Source organism: Pan paniscus, chromosome 6 (assembly GCF_029289425.2).
Source record: "Pan paniscus chromosome 6, NHGRI_mPanPan1-v2.0_pri, whole genome shotgun sequence".
Lineage (NCBI taxonomy): Eukaryota > Metazoa > Chordata > Mammalia > Primates > Hominidae > Pan > Pan paniscus.
In genome coordinates, this window is record NC_073255.2 from 79258522 (window position 1) to 79282597 (window position 24076).

The window sequence follows — 24076 nt, forward strand, 5'->3', positions numbered from 1 at the left end:
AAAAATAATTTTAGAAAATTTTTATATGTAAATTTGTTTTGTCTCTATTAAATATATGTAAATCATTTAAATAGGTAAATAGGACTTTGTCAGTCTCTTTAAATTAGAAATGTCTTTCTCTAGGACCTGGAAACCATTGCTTTGAAATGTAAATGGTTTACATTTCTGTTGGACAGTAGGTAACTTCATAAAATATTATGAAGCCAAGGAAAGCTTATTTTGCTTTTGAATATAGCCAATTTAAATTTTCATTGAATATACCCAATATATAGATAGGCTTCTCAATTAATAGTTTTATTTAGGATAAACTATATATGACAGAGTATGCTGTTAAGTCTTCTACTTAAAGACTAAATATGGTGATTTTTATTTCTGCTTTTGTAATCTCAGCAGATTGCCTATGATGCATATCACATTCTGGTTTAATTATGTAATAAAACAATTTTCTTCTACCATTTTAGAGTGTCTCTGAGGTTGGAGATAATTTTGTTTTTAATTATGCTTTCCAAACACTGTAGAGAATTACCAGACAGGATATAAACACAGAGATGCGCACATGGCTTTAGTTCAGAGAGGCTTTTCTCTCTTTGGCTTGCCCCAATATCTGCAGGCAGAATATTTCTGTGCCTATTTGTGATACACAGTCCCTTCCAGAGCAGTTCAGCCAGATTTGTAGAAAAATAGCTTCACAGCAGAGCAATCAGCCATTCCAGCCCCATCTTTCAATGCACTTGGCACCTTCAGACCTGAAAGTAATTCCAACACCATGGGAACCTGGATCCCAGATCTTTAGCCAATGGGCTAACGTTTTGTAAATTTTGTTTATCTTTTCAAAAAACTAACTTTTCATTATGTTTATCTTTTGATATTTTGTTTTGTATTCATTTATTTCTGCTGTAATTTTTATTTTTTTCTTCTAATTTTGGGTTTGGTTTGCTCTTTTCTAGTTCTATATGATACATCAATAGTTTATTTGCAGTTTTTTTTAAAACTTTTTTTGATGTAGGCACTTATTGCTATAAACCTTCTTAGTACTTCTTTCACTTATTCATAGTTACGTTTTTCATTTCTTTCAAGAACATTTTAAATTTTTTTCTTAATTTCTGTATTGGCCCACCAGTCATTCAGGAGCATATTTTAATTTCTCTGTGTTTACATAGTTTCCGAAGTTTTTTCTGTTAGTGATTTCTAGTTTTATTCTATTATCGTCAGAGAAAATACCTGATATAATTTTATTTTGGGAGAGCTTATTTTAAGAGTTATTTTGTGACCTAACATATGGTCTATCCTTGAGAATAACCCAGGGGCTGAGGTGTAGAATTTGTATTCTGTGGCTTTTTGATGAAATTCTTTGTAAATATTTATTAGGTCTATTTGGTCCATAGTGCAGATTAAGTCCAATGTTTATTTGTTGATTTTACTATCTGGATTATGTGTCTGCTGCTGAAGGTGGGTTGCTGAAGTCTCTAGCTATTATTGTATTGGGGTTGATCTCTCTCTCTTTAGCTCTAATATTTACTTCATGTATCTGAGTTCTCCAGTGTTAGGTGCATATAAACTTGCAATTGTTATATTCTCTTGCTGAATTGACCACTTTTTTATAATATAATAACTTTTGTTTTCTCTTTTTATAGTTTTTTTTTCTTGAAATCTGTTTTGTTTAATATAAGTATAGCTATCCCTGCTCTTTTTTTTTGTTTCCATTTGCATGGAGTATCTTTTTCTATCCCTTTATTTTCAGTCTTTCTGTGTCTTTATTGGTGAAGTGTGTATCTTGTAGGAAACAGATTGTTGGGTCTCGTTTTTATTTTTACCCATTTGGCCAATCTGTGTCTTTTGATTGAGGAGTTAACTTAATTTACATTCAGTGTTATTATTAATAAATAAAGACACATCTGCCATTCTGTTATCTGATTTCTTGTTTTGTAGTATCTTCTCTCTCTTTTTCTCTCCTTTTCTCTCTCCCATTTATCCTGTCTTTATTTTAGTAAAGATGATTTATCTAGTGGTGTGTTTTATTTTTTATTTTTTGATTTTATGTATGTGTGTCTATTATAAGTTTTTTTATTTGAGGTTACCATGAGGCTTGCAAATAACATCTTATAACCCATTATTTTAAACTGATGGCAACTTAACACTTATAAAAATGAACAAACAAGCAAAGAGAAAACTAATAAAAAATACAGCTTAACTTTATGTCCCAACTTTTTAACATTTTGTCGTTTCTATTTATATCTTATTATGCTGTCTATGTCTTAAACTTGTGTAGTTAGTATTTTGAATAACTAAGCCTCAAAAGTAGAAATATAAGAGTTATGGCCTTAAGGAGGTAGAGAAAGAGTTATTATTTTTAATAATTATAAGTATGGACTAATCTTTTAGTCTTCTCAAAATATGAATAGTTTACATACCATATTTACAGTGCTAGAAAATTTTGTGTTTGTCTGTGTCCTTCATATTACCAGTGAGTTTTGTCCCACATGTTTTCTTATTGCTCATTAATGTTCTATTCTTTTAGATTGAAGAACTGCCTTTAGCATTTTTGTAGGACAGGTCTGGGGGTGTTAATAAAATCTCTCAGCTTGTTAGTTTTTTTAATGGTTGAAGGATATTTTTGCTGGATGTATTATTCTAGGATAAAAGTTTTTTCCTTCAGTACATTAAGTATGTCATGTCACCATCTCCTTGACTGTAAGATTTCCACTCAAGAGTCCATGGTCAAACATATTGGTGCTTGTTTGAATGTTGTTTCTTTTCTCTTGCTGCTTTTAGAAACCTTTATCTTTGACCTTTGAGAGTTTTATTATTAAAGACCTTCAGGTGGTCATATTTAAGTGAATTGTACTTGGCATTCTATAACCTTCTTGTACTTGAATATATATATATATATATATATATATATATATATATGAAGTTCTCATTATCCCTTTGAATAAACTTTCTACCCAGAACTTTTTCTCTACCTCCTCTTGAAGGCCATAACTTTTAGAATTGCCCTCTTGAGGCTATTTTTTTTTTTGTCTCATCTGACTGTATCTTTTCAAATAGCCTGTGTTCAAATTCACTAATTCTTTCTTCTGCTTGATCAATTCTGCTGTTGAGAGACTCTGATGCACTCTTCAATGTCATTTGAATTTTCAGCACCAGAATTTTTGCCTGATTCTTCAAAATGATTTTAATCAATTTATTAAGTTTATTGGATCAGATTCTGAATTTCTTATTTTTTGTTGTTGTTATTTTGAATTTTGCTGAGCTTTTTCAAAACAGCTGTTTGAATTTCCTGTCTGAAAGGTTACATATCTTTGTCTCTCAGGATTTGCACACTAGTGCCTTATTTAGTTTTATGAGGTTGCGTTTTCCTGAATAGTCTTAATTTTTGTGGATGTTCATTGATGTCTGGGCATTAATGAGTTAGGTATTTATTTTAGTTTTTGCATTCTGGGCTTTTTAATACCTGTCCTTCTTAGAAAGGCTTTCCAAGTATTCAAAGGGAATCGAGTGTTGTAATCTAAGTCTTTGATCATTGCAGTCATATCTGCATTAGGGGACACCCCAACCTGAATAACACTGTGATGCTTGCAGACTTGTAGAGGTACCACTTTGGTGGTCGTAGGTAAGATCCAAGAGAGTCTCTGGGTTACCAGGCAGACTCTTTTTCTATTTTTTTACATTCTGCCAAATAAATGGAATTTCTCTCTCTCTCCATGCTGTGCTGCCTGGAGCTGAGGCTGGTGTAACACTAGCACCCCTGTGGCCACCATCACTAGGACTACACTAAGTCGTACCCAAAGCCAGCACAGGACTGGCTCTCACATAAGGCCCACAGTGACCTAGCTACTACTGATGTTCACTCAAGAACCAAGTTCTCTTCAGTCAGTAGTTGGTGGATCAAGCCAGGCTCATATCCTTTCCTTCAGGGCAGTGAGCTCTTACCCACCCTGGGCTGGGGGAAGCAAAATGCAATTTGGTAGGAAGAACATGGAGTCAGAAGCCTTAGGAATCTACTTGGTGCCCTATTCTGCTGTGGCTTAGCTGGCACCGAAGCCATGAGACAATATCCTTCCTACTCTTTTCTCTCCTTTCTCAAGCATAAGAAGCCACTCCCCATTGTCACCACCACCCAGAGCCCACAGTAAGTACTTCCAGGCTACTGCTGATATCCAGTGAGGACCCAAGGGATCTTGCGTCAGCTTGTGGTGAACTCTGCTGGGCCTGCTTCTTTTGCTTCAGGGCAGTGGGTTCTTCTCTGGCTCAGGGTGGTTCCAGAAATGTCATCCAGGAGCCAAGGCCTGAAATCAGTGACCTCAGGAGCTATCTTGTTACTGCTACCTCACTATGACTGAGCTGGTAATCAAGCTTCAAGACAAAGTCTCTTTTACTCTTCCCTCTCTTTTCCTCAAGCAGCAGTCTCTCCACATGGCTGCCACAGCTTGGATTGCACTGCAGTAGGTCTCAACCCCCAAGGGCTGCAAGAAGTACTACTTGGTTACTGCTGATGTTTATTCAAGGTCGAAGGTGATGAATCCTGCCAGAACTGGTACCTTCCCTTCAAGGCAGTGTGTTCTCTTCTGGCCCAGGGTATGTCTAGAACTGTCACCCAGGAACTAAGTCCTAGAAAGGGGGCCTCAGGGCTTTTTCTGATGTTGTATTCTACTGTGGCTGAGATGATGTCCAAGCTGCAGGACAAAGTCTTCTTTACTCTTCTCTCCCCTTTCCTCAAGTAGAAAGAAAGATTTTCTCCTGGAGCTGTGAACTGCACTGCCTGTGCCTGGGGTAAGGATGATGCAGGCACTTTCTTGGCCATCCCACCTGGCATCTCACAAAGCACCAGGATTTGCCCAGAAATTGCAGTCCCAGTGGCTTACCTTTTAAGTTTATTTAGAACCCCAGAGTGCTTTAGCCCATGTGATGCGGCTACCTGAAACTAAAGTTTTGATTACTGAAATGGACACTTCCTCTCTGACTATGGCTAGTCTGAGTGCTCCCTCTGCAGGCTCTGGCTGAATTCTGCCCCATGTTGCTTTCTGCTGTGACAGGCAGCACTGAGTTTTACTGCTAAGTCTCACAATTACTGCACTCTCCCTTTTGTAAGCCCATGGATTTTCTGTCTCTGCCAAGGTGCATTTCCAGGGAATGGAGGAGGGCTGCTATTGGCAATTAACAGCTTTGTTACCCTCTTCAGTGCCTTTTTCATGTGATGCTAAAACTAGGTCCTGTGATCGCTCCCCAGAGTTTTGGTTCTTATGAAGATGCTTCTTATTTGGATAGTCATTCTACTTGGTGTTTTATCTGGGGGATGGTTGCTGGAGGGTGCTATTTAGTCATCTTGCTCCACTTACCCCCTGCAGCCATGTTGTTTGAATTAAGTGCCACATGTGAGGCTAAGGTGAGCCCAGGGTCAACCATGAGTGCTTTCAGATACTTTCACGAGAGGTGAGTTTAGTTTTAGTCCCAGATAAAGATCATAGAGACTGCTCTGCTTAGGTTTGGTAGGGGCAGGTCACTGCGGCCCATATTCTCATTGCTGCAGTAGAAATTTCTGGCATCTGTGGCAGAGAAGGGCAACTGAGTGTTGGAAAGGGGAAACTCACATTTTGGTTTTTATTTAGGAGTTTACTGGTTCCAAACCTCCCCTGTGATAAAAGACAAACAAAGGCAGACTTTATCTGCAATTCTAGGACCTTCTGCCTGTGAGTGTGGTGATTTCAAGGGAAGGAGTTTTGCTCATGCTTCAAAGGCATATTCTCAAGAAACAGGTTTAATTTGTGCAGATAATCACACCTGGAAGGGATCACAGAGAAGGAGAAGAAAAATAAAGAAATGGCTTATTCTGAGGTGAATGTGTCTGAAGTCAGAGACTGTGTCCACTTTTTCTTCTGAAATATCACGTGTGTAGAACTTGCAAATGTTAACTTCTCCACTTGTGATGTTCTTGCCTAATCAGTTTAACTCCTTTTCCACTTTTTATTCTCCTGATAGTCAAGGGGCTCTGAGAAATACTTCTTTCTTGTATACCAGAGCCTTCTCTTTATTTTCCACATCGTAGCTTTTAATAAGCCGTGAAAAAATTGTCACCATGAATTTATAACCTGCAGCATTACAAATGTTCCTTTTGTGGCTGTTGAACATGGAAAGGTGTGGATGCCCAAGATTCCTGTTTGAGATTGTATCAGGTCCTTGGTTATCACTGAAGAAGGAGAACATGTTCTGTTTAGCTTCCATTAAATCTGTGCAAAACTGCTTATAAAAATGCACATTTAATGAGAATGGTCTTTATTGCCCAGGATAAGTCAGAAAGTTCTGAATAAAAAATAATTAGAAGAGACTTCCTCTCTAGGATGCTAAAGCAAGGAAATAAGAGAGGACACAAACAAATTGAAAAAAAAAATTCATGCTCATGGATAGGAAGAATCAGTATCATGAAAATGGCCATACTGTCCAAAGTAATTTATAGATTCAATGCTATTCCCATCAAGTTACCATTAACTTTCTTTGCAGAATTAGAAAAAAGTACTTTAAATTTTATATGGAACCAAAAAAGTGCATATAGCCAACACAATCCTAAGCAAAAAGAACAAAGCTGGAGGCATCATGCTACCTGACTTCAAACTATTCTACAAGGCTACAGTAACCAAAACAACATGGTACTGGTACCAAAACAGATATATAGACCAATGGAACAGAACAGAGGCCTCAGAAATAATACCGCATATCTGCAGCCATCTGATCTTTGATAAACCTGACAAAAACAAGCAATGAGGAAAGGATTCCCTAGGTAATAAATGGTGCTGGGAAAACTGTCTCGCCATATGCAGAAAACAGAAACTGGACCCCTTCCTTACACCTTACACAAAAATTAAATCAAGATGGATTAAAGACTTAAAGGTAAAACCTAAAACCATAAAAACCCTAGAAGAAAACTGAGGCAGTACTATTCAGGACATAGTCATGGGCAAAGACTTCATGACTAAAACACCAAAAGCAATAACAACAAAAGCCAAAATTGACAAATGGGATCTAATTAAACTAAAGAGCTTCTGCACTGCAAAAGAAACTATCCTCAGAGTGAACAGGCAGCCTACAGAATGGGAGAAAAATTTTGCAATCTATCCATCTGACAAAGGGCTAATATCCAGAATCTATAAGAAACAAACAAATTTACCAGAAAAAACTAAACAAACAGAATGAGAAAATTTTTGCAATCTATCCGTCTGACAAAAGGCTAATATCCAGAATCTGCAAGGAACTTAAACAAATTTACCAGAAGAAAACAACCCCATCAAAAAGTGGGCAAAGGATACAAACAGTCACTTTTCAAAAGAAGACATTTATGCAGCCAACAAACATGAAAAAAAACTCATCATCACTGATCATTAGAGAAATGTAAATCAAAACCACAATGAGATAGTATCTCATGTCAGTTAGAATGGTGGTTATTAAAATGTCAGGAAACATGATGGTGAGGATGTGGAGAAATAGGAACACTTTTACACTGTTCTTGGGAGTGTAAATTAGTTCAACCATTGTGGAGGACAGTGTGGCAATTCCTCAAGGGTATAGAACCAGAAATATTGACCCAGCAATCCCATAACTGGGTATATACCCAAAGGATTATAAATTATTCTACTATAAAGGCACATGCACATGTATGTTTATTGCAGCACCATTTACAATAGCAAAGACATGGAACCAACCCAAATGCCCATCAGTGATAGACTGGATAAAGAAAATGTGGCACATAAACACCATGGAATACTATGCAGCCATAAAAAAGAATGAGTTCATGTTCTTTGCTGGGATATGGATGAATCTGGAAACCATCATTCTCAGCAAACTAACACAGGAACAGAAAACCAAACACCGCATGTTCTCACTCATAAGTGGGAGTCGAACAATGAGAACACGTGGACACAGGGAGGGGAACATCTCACACTGAGACCTGTCAGGGGATTGGGGGCAAGGGGAGGGAGAGCATTAGGACAAATACCTAACACATGTGGAGCTTAAAACCTCGACGACAGGTTGATAGGTGCAGCAAACCACCTTGACACATGTATACCTATGTAACAAACCCACGTGTTCTGCACATGTATCCCAGAACTTAAAGCTTTTAAAAAAAAAGTTTAACTAAAAAAGAGAAAGACTTATTTATATACACCATTAGAGATTACAGAACATGAGAGAGATTTGTAGCTTAAATTTTGCTTAAAACTGATGTTTCTTCATGACTAGGCTCAGATTAAGTTGACCCTTTTTTGTGTTAATGTTAATCATAGCACAGTAGTGTCGTATCCTTTGTTAATCAGCACCGGATACAAATTTCTTTTAATATAGTTGATCTTCATTTATTTACTTGGTAAAAATGCTCTCTGACAGATATTTTTTCACTCGAGTTAATTATTGTACTCTTTATTTTTAATAGGTACCTTGAGGAGTTTTATCAAGTGATGTGCAAAAACAAGATTAAGCCACATTTAATCTGACAGCTCTTCTTCTTACCTTCTCTTTGCATATCGCTTCCTATGGAAAGTGAAGGCTCTCATCTTTCTTTACTGGTCAAATAAACTAAAAACCTAGGCTGTGCCACTTACTGAATTTTTGACAAAATATTCTCCTTGGGCCAGAAGCAATGATACCACTGGCAAACTTCTTATCAATTCAAAAACTCAAGCTTTACCCTAGATCTTCAGAGTCAAAATCTGCTTTTTAACAAGATCTCCTGTTTATTGCTATGCACAATAAGATTTGAGAAGTATGCTTTTAACTCACCATGAAGTTTCCATGTGGGAAGTATAGACAGCTCATCTTGTATTATGTAAATATAGCATTAAGTAATGTACATGCCTGTGTTAATGTCCTTCATTTTATACTGTATCATCAAGAAAAGTATTGTATATACACTGGTTTCGTGATCTTATGCCATTTTTTCTCAGAGTTAAAAATACATTAGAGAATATTTCTGTGCTAGAAAGTATCCTGTTGGATAACTCCAGTAACTCATATAAGTCAGAACCAGCTCTCTTTACTCTCATTTTACCTGATGTCAAATCAAGAATTATTTCTTTGGTCACTTGGTAAATATGTTTTGTTTTTCAGCGAGTGCTAACATTCAGGGATGTGGCTGTAGAATTCTCCCCAGAAGAGTGGGAATGCCTGGACTCTGCTCAGCAGCGTTTGTATAGGGATGTGATGTTAGAGAACTATGGAAACCTGTTCTCCTTGGGTGAGAATAACTTCAATATACAACTCATATTCTACATTAAATATTTTATTTCCTCTTTTTTTTTTGAAGTTCTGCTTCGCATAAATGAGTTTCAGAATCCTGCTTCAAAAAGAAAAAATTGGGTATCTGTTTAGGTAGTAAATATAATCTTTAAGATGTTTCATCTTAACATTAATCTTTCCCTTTTTTGAGCTCATCTGTATATTTCAGTCTAAATTATGGTAATATCAGAAATTTGATAGCATAAAATATTGTTACCCACTCCTAAAAATGCAATTTTCACAACTGATTTTTGATGCAATATTACTGGGTAATAGAGCTAATAACCCACAAATTTACTTTCTAAATATTCTGAAGTTTCTGTTACAAAACAGTAGATTGGAATTAATTTTCTAGAGTCTTCTATAATGTTCTCTCTTCTCTACTGAGCATAGTACTAGATTGGTAATCAGATTATCCTAGCAAGAGTCATGTTATTTTTTTCTAATAAAACAGGTCTTGCTATCTTTAAGCCAGACTTGATTACCTATCTGGAGCAAAGAAAAGAGCCCTGGAATGCGAGGAGACAGAAGACAGTAGCCAAACACCCAGGTAGGTGGGAGTGAGTGAAGCAAATGACATAAATGACGGTTCCCAATGTCAAGGAGGAAGCCAGACCTTGAAACATGCTTCCAGAAGCTCTGCTCCAGTGGAAATCGTTTCTGAGAAGCCTTCATTTCTTTCTCTTGCTTTAACATAGGGGAATTTTTTGTCCCATTCTTGTGAATTTTCTAAGCACTGTACATCCCCTTCAGTAATGTGTGTTGTTGTTGCTGCTGTTGTTTTTTTTTGTTTTTTGTGGGTTTTTTGAGTTTACAGTGATAAAGTCTTTTTCATGCCTTAAAAGAAAATGTGTGATTTGACTGCTTTTCCATTGCTTGGGGGAAACAGCAGTATCTATTTTTGAGAAACTATATTAAACCATTTTTTTAAGTTCTGTTTTTGGATAATGTCTAAATGTAGAAGTTTTGGTGATATTGCAATTTGGATCAGAAATCCCAGGAACACCACAAAAAGATGTGTGCTTCCTGGTTTATAATTTTCTATTCTATGGAGGCTTCAAATGTGATTTTACAGAAATTTATACTCAGTAATTATATTAAAACACTAAGCATCTCCCTAAATGAAACAAACTCTAAAATAGTATTACTTCAAATGTTATTCTTTTCATATAAACAAATGTTGGCAAATGTGGCCAAATTCCTCAACTGTAATATAGTTCAGTGTATCTACTTCATACATTTATTAAATATACTGTGTCATTGGGGAGCTTGCAACATTGTTGAGTACATATTAAACTCCCAATCTTTATTTTAAATGACATCATTTTGTGATTTTATTTAGTATAAAGCTTACTGTGACTGTGTCATTCATATGTATGTATATAAACATGTGTATATATGAATGTGTATGACAGAGACATATAATACCAGTAACGTCAATTTTTTCACAAATAATTGAATACCTATATATTATATATAATGTATTGATTTTATATCTGTATACATAATGAAATGATTAATACAATCAAATTAATGAACAAATTTATAACCTTACATACTTACCTTTTTTGTAGTGAGAACAGTTAAGATCTCTCAGCAAATATTCAGCATACCTAACAGTATTACTTTCTATAATCATAAAGCTGTACCTTAGGTTACCATAACTTATGTCTTTTCACTGAAAATTTGTACCATTTGAACAACATATCCCACTTTCCCCACCTCCAGGACCTAGCACTCACCTCTATACTCTCTTCTTCTAGGAGTCCAACCTTATTATATTCTCCATAGAGGTGAGATCATACAGTATTTGTCTTTCTGTTTCTGTGATGTTTCACTCGGCATAATGTCATCTAGGTCCACCCATGTTGTAGAATGTCAGGGTTTTATTATTTTTTATGGCTAAATAATATTCTATTTTGTATATATGCCATGTTTTTTTTTTGTGCAGTCAGTTTCCACAAACACTTTAGATTGCTTTTGTATCTTGACAATTGTGAAAAATGCTTCAATGAAGATGGAGGTGCAGGTATTTCTTTGAGATAGTAAATTTATTGTATATGCAGAAATGAGATAGCTAAATTGTACAATAGTACTATTAAAATTTTTTTTAAAGAACCTTCATACTGGTTTTCATAATGTTTCTAAGAAATTACACATCACCAAGAATGTACATCATTTTTTTTCTTTAATATATTCTTGTCAACACTTGTTATAAATCTTCTTTTTGGTGTTAGCAGTCCTAACAGGTATAAAGTAATATCTCACCATGAATTTAATTTGCATCTGCCAGATTGGTGACATTGAGCACCTTTCTACATACCTGTTGCCCAACTATATGTTTTCATTAATTAACATTTATTTAGTCCTTGACTTATTTTTAAATCTTGTTATTATTACTGCTATTATCATTATAGTTGCCTTTTATTTATATGAGTTTCTTATGTTTCTTATGTGTTTTTGATACTAACCACTTATCAGATATGGTTTTCTTATTCTATTTTTTCTTGGTTATGCAGAAGCGTTTTAGTTTGATGCAGTTTAATTTGTTTATATTTGCTTTCATTGCTGTACTTTTCTGTTGTATCCCAAAATTCATTTTCAAAACCAATATTAAGGTTTTAAAATATGTTTTCTTTTAAGATTATTAAGAATTTTGTCATACATTAGAGTCCTTATTTTATATTTAGTTAATTTTAAATACAGTGTAAGAAAAGTGGTCTAATTTTATTATTTTACTTCTGGGTATTCCCTTTTCCCAGCCCCAAGCATGGAAGAGACTGTACTTTCTGCACTGTGTGTTCTCTGTGGCTCAGTGTCAAAGATGAGTTGATCTTACATGATTTGTTTCTGGGCTCTCCATTCTGCTCCACTGATATCGGTGTGCATTTTTATCCACAGAGCATCCTGTTTTTATTACAATAGCCTTCAAATGTAGTTTAAAATTAGAAAGTATAATGCCCCTAGCTTTGTTTTTAATTCTCAGAACTGCTTTGGCTATTTAAAGTTTCTTGTAATTACATATAAATTTTAAGATTGAATTTTCTATTACTTCGAAAAATTGTACTAAAATTTTAATAGCGGATTTATTGAATCTAAATTTTCCAATTTTATAGACTGATTTCAGCAGGTACAAATCTTCTCTTGGGTCAGTTAGCTGATAGAATCTTTTTGGGTATGCAGTGGAGAGGGGTTATACGTGGGTCACATGGCTGCTTCTTGGTCTGTTGTGGAGTTTGCCTTTAGTGAGTTTGTTACCAGGAGCCTGGGTAGTTGTTAATCCTGTCTTATTTCTTGGCAGACTGAATTGCCTTTAGGACTTTGATCTGTAGGGCTAGCACTAGGGCAGAGTTCTGCAGTAGGTTTGGCATATGGTGTGCCTGATGTGTGTTTCTTACTGAGTATGTGGCAGGATTTCCTCAGGTCACTCTCTGGGCACCTAGATTGGCAGAACTGGCCACAAACTGTGACTATCGGTGCTGAAACTGAGTCACTGAACTGTTTCAGAGAGCACAGTAAAGGCCAAGGTCTGCAGACCTACTGCTGTAACCACAAATAGGCATCTTTCTTTGGGTCTCTGGATGTGCAGAACCACTCCTTGACTATGGCTGGAAGGAGCCGGAGATAGTTATAGAGTCACTGCAGAATTTTAAGTGGGTCAAAATAGGTGAACCATTTCTTGGTCTGTAGCTAAGACCAAGCGTTTTCAAGTTTGCCGCCTGAATGAGGGCCTGCCTTTTCAAAATGACTCCAATCAATCTTTAGTTCTAGCAGGTTTTAAAACCCTCTCCCTGAAAAACAAAATTATGATAAAGGTCTCTTCTTTGATAAGGGGTCTCACCGTATCACCCAGGCTGGTCTCAAACTCCTGGCCTAAAATGATTCTTCTTCTGACTCACCCTACAAAGTTGCTAGGATTACAAGTGTGAACCACCAAGTCTGTCTATTTCTTATAAGACTGTTCTAGGGGTAATGAACACCCTTACCTTTTGTTCATATTAGAAAGTCTTTATTTTTTTCTTATTTTTTAAAGTAAATTTCTCCCAGATTAAGTATCCTTGATTGGTAGCATTTTTTTTTTTCATCACCTTGAAATTTGGGAAGTTCTTAGGCCCTTTTTTTCTTTAAATAACCTCTGTATGACTTTTCCCCTGCATTCTTCTTCAAAGACTGCTTTCATGAATATATTGGTCTCCTTAATGGTATCTAATAAGTTACATATTCCATGTTGATGTTTTTCAATTTTTTGTGTGTGTTTTTTTTTTCATGACTCAATATTTATAAGTAACATGTCTTTAGTTTTCTGATTTTTGTTTTCTGGTCAATTATTCTATTGTGACTCTACAAAATTTTTCAACAATTATTTTTCTGTTCCACAATTTCTACTGGGTTCTTTTTTTTCTTTGTTCTATTTTTGAGTTATTGAGCATACTTAGTATCATTATTTTGACATCTTTGTCAGATAATGCAAAGATCTTCTTTTCTTAAGGATTGAGTTTTGGAAATTTATTTCTTTAAGTGGGGTATGTTTTCTGTCTTTTTTATGTCATGTCATCCTTTTTTGAAATTTGGAAACTTAAAAACAGCCATCTAATCTAATATTTAAAGACTTGCTTAAAGACTGGCTATAGCAATGGGCCGGGCTATAGATTTTCAGTGCTTCACAAACATGTTCTCAGTTGTCTTTGGATTTTTGTGTGTAATTTCTGAGATAAAGAGACTTTTCCTCATTTTCTTTTCAGATTCTATAATCTTTTGCTTCCCTAGTTGACTGTGGCATTGCAATTCCTCTAGTATTGTAACAAGCATTCACCTTTCTTCTAGCACATACAAACTATAATTCTCATTACTCCATCATTTTCATATTAAGGGAGACAGACTCTATTAATTGGACAGTCTCCTGTAATTTCATAACTTTAAACAGACCCACTGTTCTAGATCTCTCCTGAGGGTAGTACTGGGAGTTGATTGTGCTTTACTTAGCCCAATTGGTGTTGAGGGAAAGAAAGGTTGTGTTGGAAAGTCTTTAAGCTAGACCTGGTTACCTTCTGCATCATAGAAAATATTACTGGAGTGTGAAAAGAGTGGAAAGAATAGTTTACACTCAGAATGATTTGGTAGATAACACATGTGAAATGTCCAAAGGCGAAGGAGAAAACAAGAGTTTAAATTGTGGATTGGGAAGCTGTTCTCCAATGGAATTGATTCTTGAAAAGCCTCTTACTGTCATGGAAGAAAATTTTTTGATGCATACGTATTAGGCTTTTGAATTCTCTAAATCTTCAATTTATTTAATAATCTGCTGGTGCCTTCACAGTGAGAGACAAACTCATATTTTTGCTGTGAGGATCTAAATAATGTAACTGCTCTTCTGTTGCTTTGAGGGATTTGGAAAATTTGTGCAGATTTTTGGAGACCACTATGTTAAGCTGTTTTTAAAAATCTGTTTGTGCCTTATGTTAGACATCTGTGAGAGGAGTAGGGGAGACATTGAGATTTGGTCAAGAGATTTGAGAGAGGCCAGGGACAGATGTCATATGTTTTCTGCTTTATAATTTCCAGTCAACTGATCATACAGAAAATGAAAGTGATAACTTTTATCAGAGTACAAAGCATCTGATTAAGTACAAGAAAATCTAAACATCTATTTCACTTCAAAAGTATCTTTATTTTAGTAGGAACTAAGCTTAGAAATTTAAATGCTGTATGACAAATGCCTGTACTGTGGAATAGTTGATTTGATCTACTCAGCTCACAGAACGCATGAAAACACTAATACCATAGGACACTGTCCAGCATATAATAAACTCGAAATTGTTACCTCTTTCTTAATAACCATTATTTTTAAATTTTATCTTCTTTACTATGAAGATTACTAGGGCTGTGTCCTATATATATTTTTTTCTTTCTTTCTGATTTGCTGTATACCAACTATGTCTGTAATTTCACAGGTTCTGAGCTAATGTGCTCAAATGTATATGTTATATAAAAAGTGAATTAGATAATTAATAGGCACACCATATATTAAAATCTTTGATTTATATGTCTAAGTTTACTGCATACAAAATGTTATCAGCATTTTCATCAACTTTTCTCAGACTTTGTCTACATAATTGTATAAATTTATTTCTAATTGTTCATTTTATTTTATATCATATTGTACTGTATTTATATTGTTTATATTATTTAGTAATATAATGCTTTGCTTCCAAAGGTCACCTTATTGCCTTTACATTTTGTGCAAAAATAGTAGCTATATATTAATGACATAATAAATATGTCCAGTATTATTTAAGTGCCTATTTCATCATATTTTCTCATCAAAGCTTTTTATAAATGATTATGCATTTTCTATAAAATGTTATTGCTTTCACTATATACTAGTGATTCAAACTTTATTGTCTTCAATAGCAACAACCTGAAATCAATCTAGTTGCCTATCAGTGGTGGATTGGATAAAGAATATGTGGTGCCTATACACTATGAAATAGTACACAGCCAAAAAAAAATTATGCTCTTTGTAGCAACACTGATGCAGCTGAAAGCCATTATCTTAAGTAAATTAATGCAAAAACAGAAAGCCAAATACTACATGTTCTTACTTACAAGTGAGAGCTAAATATTGGGTATACATGGATATAAAGATGGAAACAATAGATGCTGGAGGAAGGGAGGAAAGAGACAAGGCCTGAAAAGCTACCTATGGGGTACTGTGCCGTCTACCTGAGTAGTAGTAGCAATATCCCAAAACTTCGCAGTACATAATATACCAATGTAACAGACCTAGACATGTAGCCTTTGAACATGTAGGAAAAGTTGAAATTGAACAAAAATACCAAAATATGTGCTCTTTATAAATGTGCAGTCACATTTAAAATGCATGGCTATCTAGAATAATTATTTTTTAGTAGTACACTATGTTGATTCAATATTTTTTGGTTAATTTTTTTGTTAAATTTTGTTTCACTATTTTATATTTTAGTGGCTCATGTTTTAGTTGGCTATGTCACATTAATTAATTGTGCTTTTAGTTTTTATTTGTGTATAATTTTTATGCCAATATTCAACTCTGTACACATTAAAACAATATTCGGACAGAAGTCAGATATGAATCAGTCATACGTATATTGCCATTATAATTATTTATGTGTTTGTTTGCCTGTGTAAAATATTACTCCTATTTTATGACTTGTATATTTACTTTTTTATTTTTTGGTTATTAGTCAATGATTGTTTTATTCTTAATTGTAAAAACTACAAGGGTCAGGTGTGGTGGCTCACACCTGTATTCCCTGCATTTTGAGTGGTCCAGGCGGGCGGATCACCCAAGGTCAGAAGTTCAAGATTAGCCTGGCCAACACGGTGAAACCCCATCTCTAGTAAACATACAAAATTAGCCAGGTGAGGCACGCCTGTAATCTTAGCTACTCCGGAGGCTGAGGCAGGAGAATTGCCTGAACCCTGGAGATGGAGGTTGGATTGCACCACTGCACTCCAGTCTGGGCGACGGAGAGAGACTGTGTCTCAAAAAAAAAAATTATGGAGACTTATTTTATGTGTTGTATGGTCTCTTCTGAGAATGTGCCATATGTACTTGAGAAGAATGTGTGTTCTAGTATTGTTGAGTAGAGAGTTCTAGGTGGTTTGCAATTCTGTTCCAGTTTCTATTTCTTTACTTCTTTGATCTTCTGCCTGTAGTCACTTGCTATACCCATTCTCTGCCTATGATACTGAAGTGTCTCTGCTGTCTGAAACTGTCAAAGTATACCACCTTTATTTTCAACACTGTCATGGAATACAGAAATTAGTCTTTGGTAAGGTCTCAAAAAGCCAGAAACATGAACACATGTACCACTGTTTTATTTATTTTTGGAGGGGGAAGACAGGAATTGGGAGTCTATATTTAAAGTCATCATGGGATGAAGAATGGCTGTGGTGGGTAAATATGAAATACTTTTATTACACTTCTATGTGGTTCTTGGCATTTTTCTCACGAGGTGCTGCAAATGCTTAACTGGTTCTTACACTTCTCACAAAGGCATTTTGGTCAGTATATTTCTGTTAAGCTTATATGTCTATAAAGGAAGTAGAGCCTGTGGTATTTTATTATGTCACCTTGTTAATGTGCTTTGTATAATTATATATTTGTAAAGTGTATTCACCTAAGTCTGATGAGGGAGAAATTTTGTGGTTCTTTTTTTTTTTTTCAGCTGGCTCTTTGCATTTTACTGCAGAGATATTGCTGGAGCACGACATAAACGATTCATTTCAAAAAGTGATTCTGAGAAAATCTGGAAGCTGTGACCTTAATACTTTACGTTTAAAGAAAGACTACCAACGTGTGGGTAATTGCAAGGGGCAGAAAAGCAGTTATAATGGCATTCATCAATGTTTGTCAAGTACCCATAGCAAAACCTGTCAATATAATAAATGTGGCAAAGCTTTTGGGTTGTGCTCAATCTTCACTGAACATAAGAAAATTTTTAGCAGGGAGAAATGCTACAAATGTGAAGAATGTGGCAAAGACTGTAGGTTGTCAGATTTTACCATACAGAAGAGAATTCATACTGCAGATAGAAGTTACAAATGTGAAGAATGTGGCAAAGCCTGTAAAAAGTTCTCAAACCTTACTGAACATAATAGAGTTCATACTGGAAAGAAACCCTACAAATGTGAAGAATGTGGCAAAACGTTTACCTGTTCCTCAGCCCTTACTAAACACAAGAGAAATCATACTGGAGACAGACCCTACAAATGCGAAGAATGTCACAAAGCCTTTAGGTGTTGCTCAGACCTTACTAAACATAAGAGAATTCATACTGGAGAGAAACCCTACAAATGTAAAGAATGTCACAAAGCCTTTAGGTGTTGCTCAGACCTTACTAAACATAAGAGAATTCATACTGGAGAGAAACCCTACAAATGTAATGAATGTGGAAAAGCTTTTATGTGGATCTCGGCCCTTAGTCAACATAACAGAATTCATACTGGAGAGAAACCCTACATTTGTGAAGAATGTGGCAAAGCCTTTACCTACTCCTCAACCCTTATTAGCCACAAGAGAATTCATATGGAATTGAGACCTTACAAATGTGAAGAATGTGGCAAAACCATTAAGTGGTTCTCAGACCTGACTAATCATAAGAGAATTCACACTGGAGAGAAACCCTACAAATGTGAAGAATGTGGCAAAAGCTTTACCTGCTCCTCAAACCTTATTAAACACAAGAGAATTCATATGGAAGTGAGACCTTACAAATGTGAAGAATGTGGCAAAACCTTTAAGTGGTTCCCAGACCTGACTAATCATAAGAGAATTCACACTGGAGAGAAGCCCTACAAATGTGAAGAATGTGGCAAAACCTTTACCTGCTCCTCAAGCCTTATTAAACACAAGAGAAGTCATACTGGAGACAGACCTACAAGTGCAAAGAATGTGGCAAAGCCTTTAGGTGGTTCTCAGACCTTACTAAACATAAGGTAATTCATACTGGAGATAAACCTTACAAATGTAATGAATGTGGAAAAGCTTTTACGTGGCTCTTGGCCCTTAGTAAACACAAGAGAATTCATACTGGAGAGAAACCCTACATTTGTGAAGAATGTGGCAAAAGCTTTACCTGCTCCTCAAACCTTATTAAACACAAGAGAATTCATATGGAAGAGAGACCTTACAATGTGAAGAATGCGGCAAAAACTGTGTGTCTCAGACCTAACTAATCAAAAGAGAATTCATATGGAAGAGAGACCTTACAAATGTGAAGAATGCGGCAAAAACTGTGTGTCTCAGACCTAACTAATCAAAAGAGAATTCACCCTGGAGAGAATCCCTACAAATCTGAAGAATGTAACAAAGGCTATAGGTGGTTCTGAGACCTTGCTAAACATAAGATAATTCATATTGGAGAGAAACCCTACAAATGTAATGAATGTGGAAAAGGTTTTATGTGGATCTCGGCCCTTAGAAAACATAAGAGAATTCATACTGGAGAGACACACTACATCCATGAAGAATGTGGCAAGGCCTTTACCTACTCCTCAATCCTTATTAACCACAAGAGAATTCATATGGAAGAGGGACCTTACAAATGCGAAGAATGTGGCAAAACCTTTATGTGGCTCTCAGACTTTACTAATCATAAGAGAATTCACCCTGGTGAGAAACCCTACAAATGTGAAGAATGTGGCAAAGTATTGAGCTCGTTCTCACACGTCATTAGACGTAAGACAATTCATACTAGAGAGAAGCTCCGCAAGTGTTAAAAATGTGGAAAAGCCTTTAACAATTCGTCATATTGTGTTCAACATCAGAGACTTACTACTGAACAAATGTAGTATAAAGGTAATGACTTGAAGAACATTTAATAACATCTTAGAGGGTCTCTAAGAACTTGCTTCATAACTGGGTGCTTTTGTGTTGGGTGCGTATATAGCCCTTTACTATTATGTAATGCCATTTTTTGTCTTTTTAAAAAAATCTGTTGATTTAAAGTCTGTTTTGTCAGAAACTAGGATTGTAATCCTTGCTTTTTTACTGTTTTCTATTTGCTTGGTAGACTTTTCCCTTTATTTTGAGCTTATTTGAAATGGGTATCTCAATTACAGCATACCATTAGATCTTGGTTCTTTATTTGCCACTCTGTTTTTTAATTTGGGCATTTAACCCATGTACATTTAAGGTTTGTATTCATATGTGTGGATTTGATTCTGTCATGATCATCTTAGCTGGCTATTTTGCACATTTGTTTATGTGGTGGCTTTATCGTGCCAGTGGTTTGTGTACTTTAGTTTGTTTTTGTAGTGACTGTTTATAGTCTTTTTCTTATTTAGGGCTTTCTTCAGAAGATCTTTTAAGGCAGGTCTTGTGGTAACAGATTTCCTCAGCATTTGCTTATCTGAATACGATCATATTTATTTTTTGCTTCTGAAGCTTACTTTGGCCGGATGTGAACTTCTGGATTAGAATTCTTTTTTTAAGAAAGTTGAATATTGGCCATTAATCTCTTTTGACTTGAGGGATCTCAGCTGCAAGGTTCATTGTTGTCTGAGTTTCTTTTTAGAGGTGACCTGGTCTTTCTCTCTAGCTGCCTTTAACATATTTTTTTCTCTCATTTTGACCTTGGAGAATCTCAGGATTATGTATCTTGGGGATGACCTTCTCGTGGGGTATATTATTGGGGTTCTCCACATTTCTTGCCTTTGAATGTTGGCCTCTCTAGGTTGGGGAAATTCTCATGGATGGTATCCCGAAATATGTATTTCAAGTTGTTTTCATTCTCTCCATCACTTTCAAGCACTCTCTTTAATTATAGATTTGGTTTATTTACATAATCTGTTATTTCTTGGAGGTTTTGTTCATTCCTCTTTATACTTTTTTCACTATTCTTGTCTGTCTTATTTCAGAAAGCCAGTCTTGAAGCTCTGAGATTCTTCCCTCTGCTTCGCCTATTCTTCTATTAACACTTGTGATTACATTATAAAGGTTTTGTATTGTGTTTTTCAGTTCTATCATGTTGGCCATATTTTTCTCTAGACTGGCTGTTTTTTCCATCACTTCCTGCAATTATTTTTTCTTCCTTGCATTGGGTTGCAACTTACCTTTGTAGCTCAATGAAGTTTGCTTCTACCCATATTCTGAATTCTGCTTCTGTCATCTTAGGCCTTGCTGGTAATGTAATTTGGTCATTTGGATGAAAGAAGTCACTCTGGCTTTTTGTGTTTTCAACATTTTTGCACTGATTTTGTCTCATCTTTGTGGGCTATCTTTAAAGTTGCTGAACTTTGAATGGGGTTTGGTTTTTTTGATCCTATTTGATGGTCTTGAGTATTTGATTGTGGTAAAAGGTGGATTCAGCCAACAGGCTTTGTTCCTGGGAGTTTTTTTTGTTTCGTTTTTGTTTTTGTTTTTTTTTATGGTGGTGGAGGGGGCAATGCTCAGCTCACAACTCAGAGGCTGCATACTCTAAATGCTCAGCTCACAACTTAGAGTCTGCATACTCTAACTCTGGGGGAGTTGTATTGAGCCCCAACTGTGTTCTCTGGCTCCTTGTGATTTGGAGTCTGCCACTCTGTGGGACTAAGGTGCCACAGCTGCTGCAGAGTGCTAGTGGATATGGGGTTTCTGCCTGTCTTTGGGTATTCACTTCAGTGGCAGGAGCAAAGCAGCTGGGAGGGGAGTGGGGGTTACCTGCTGGAGACTGTGTGCTATTTCACTAAAGGTAGTGTTGGCTTGGGGCAGGATACTGGCCAGTAAAGGTTTTGATGCCTTCTCTGTGCCCCCCAAGAAGGAATGATTGTTCAGAGTGTGGGAGGATACCCTGTTCTCCGCACAGTTTTACCACAAAGGCCAGGGTGGGGCTTTCTGGCTCTCTACCCACCAAAGCTTCATCTACAATGGCAATTGCTGGGAGTGGCAGGGGCATACTACATTTCCATTTGCTGGTGGGGCAAGCAAAGCCAAACTCACCTTTGCAGACATGTGCCAGCAAAGTAATATGGGGAGTTGCCATGGTCTTGGGGGAAGCTGGAGTACAGGGAAGAAACATGTGAGCTGGTACAGTCACAGGGGCTGCCTTGCTGGAGCTCTTCATGGGTCAGGCATGGCCCACCAGTGCAGATGCTATGGTATGGGCTCCTAGGGTACCTGAGACTGCCCTGTAAGCAGTTGTGGCCAGACTGGATCCCTGGGAGAGGCCAGCAGACCAAGGAGTGCTCAGTTGGATCAGCTTCTTCTGATTTGCAAGACCATCCTGCAGAAATTAGGTCCAACAGTTCCCCTAGGGCTAAAGTCTCTTATGGGAGAAAGTTGAGCCTATGGAAATGGCCGTCAATGGCCACACTCTACTACAGGTGCTCTTGCACTAAACCCTCTGGGTACCACATGAGCTGGGTTGCTGCCCCACCTCTTTGTCTGTCTTCTGGTTGCTGCATCTCAGAGACGTGTAGGCCAGCAATCACTCAGTGCAGTCCGACCAGGATGGAGGATCTGTGCTTTTGGCCAAATTAGGGGTTCACTGGTAATGAGCAGTGGGTAGTTTGTGGGACCCATGGAGGATGGACTGGCCCTCTCTCCTTGGGTAAACTACAGCTCGTTTGAGGTGTGAATAAGGCACTTAGGGTGTTGGATTTTTCATTAGTCTGAGGGTAGCAAGGACAGTTCTACTGCAGAGGCAATGGCAAAAATATTTTCAGTTGCTCTTGGAGGCTCTGTCTAGGGAGTCGCGAAGTTGCTACTGGCTCAATAGCTCTGGCAATGATTGGCTAGTGCCCCAGGCCTGGAGAACTTGCCCAGTGAGAATATATGAGAACAGGCACTCACGTAACAGTCTGGCCACTTTTCTGAAGGGCTGCTGCAGTACGCTGGGTGTCCACTGCAGTTTCTAGTCACCTCAGATTTTCCAGTACCTGACGACATTATCACCAGTGAATACTGTAAAACAGCAACAATGGCAGCATGCCCTTTTTTCTAAGAGCTCCATCTAAGGGAGGTATAGACCTGTTTCCAGCCCCAAAGCAACTGTAGGAGGTAGCTGGAAACCCCTGTTGAAAGGTCTTACCCAGTGAGGAGAACATGATTGGGGACCCACTTAAGAAAGCAATGTAGGCTGGGCGCAGTGGCTCATGCCTGTAACCCTAGCACTTTGGGAGGCCGAGGCAGGTGGATTGCCTGAGCTCAGGAGTTCAAGACCAGCCTGGGCAACATGGTGAAATCCCACCTCTACTAAAATACAAGAAAAGAAAATTAGCCAGGTATGGCGGCATGCACCGGTAGTCTCAGCTAATCAGGAGGCTGAGGCAGGAGAATTGCTTGAACCCAGGAGGCAGATGTTGCTGTGAGCCGAGATTGTGCCACTGCACTCCAGCCTGGTGAGAGAGCAAGACTCCGTCTCAAAAAAAAAAAAAAGAAAGAATGCAGTCTAGCCACATTTTTGTAGGACAGCTCTGCTGTGCAGAAGTACCACTTCCACCCCCAGTTTATTTGGACTCTTCAAAGCCAGAAGGCTGGAACAGCTAAGTCACACAAACAGCAAAAATGGCTGCTCACTCTTCCCTTTAGGAGCTGTATCCCAAAGAGGATTCAAAACTCCATTGATCAAAGAGCACCTGTGGTGGTAGCTGGAGACCCTGGTTGGGAACTGCTTTGCAGTGAGGAGGAATGAGATTGGGGACCTGCTTTAACAGACAGTCTGGCCATGTCTTTTTAGAGCGCCTGTACTGTGCTAGGAGATCCTTTCTGTCCCCGGTCAGCTTGGGCTCTTCAACACATGAAGGTTGGAATGGCTAAGTTGCCCAAGAAGCAAAGATGGCGGCCCACTCCTCTTTCTGGTAGCTCCATCCCAGGGAGGTACCGTACTGCTACCAATGGTTGGCTGGAATTTTAAGCCAGTAGTTCTTACCCTGTGGGGCACTGTGGAAGTGGGTCCTGCAGACCATCACTGCTCAGCCCCCTGGATTTCGCCTCTTGCCTATGGGTATGTACAAGGTTATAACCTCCTGTTTGCTGAGTTGCAGCTACTTTTTCTGGGAAGCCTGGAAAGCCAGAGTATCTGAGGCTCTTGAATCTCTGCACAGGCCTCAGTGGCTGCTCTGCTGAGACTCCATGTAGCTCTGTGTGTTAAATTGAAGGCCTTGGTGAAGTGGGTTCATGAGGGTATCTCCTCACCCGAAGGTTGCAGAGATCTGTGGGAGAATCATGGGTTTCTAGGGTCACACATGCACTCACTGCTTTACTGGGTGGGGAGGTTCCCTTGGCTCCATGTTGTTCCCTGGTGGCCCATTGTCCTGCCTTGCTTTACTCCATTCTCCGTAAGTT

General features: G+C 37.4%; 1 protein-coding gene across 1 annotated transcript in view; it reads left to right on the plus strand.

The window, feature by feature from the left end:
- The window catches only part of ZNF727 (zinc finger protein 727), a 40099-nt gene extending 17113 nt beyond the window's left edge, over positions 1 to 22986 (plus strand). Inside the window, exons 2-4 of the mRNA XM_034964265.2 lie at positions 9097 to 9223; positions 9719 to 9814; positions 17475 to 22986. Coding sequence (XP_034820156.1) covers positions 9097 to 9223; positions 9719 to 9814; positions 17475 to 18748 — 1497 coding nt within the window. The 3' untranslated portion in view covers positions 18749 to 22986. The remainder of the gene's footprint in view (positions 1 to 9096; positions 9224 to 9718; positions 9815 to 17474) is intronic.
- Positions 22987 to 24076: the final 1090 nt, after the last annotated feature.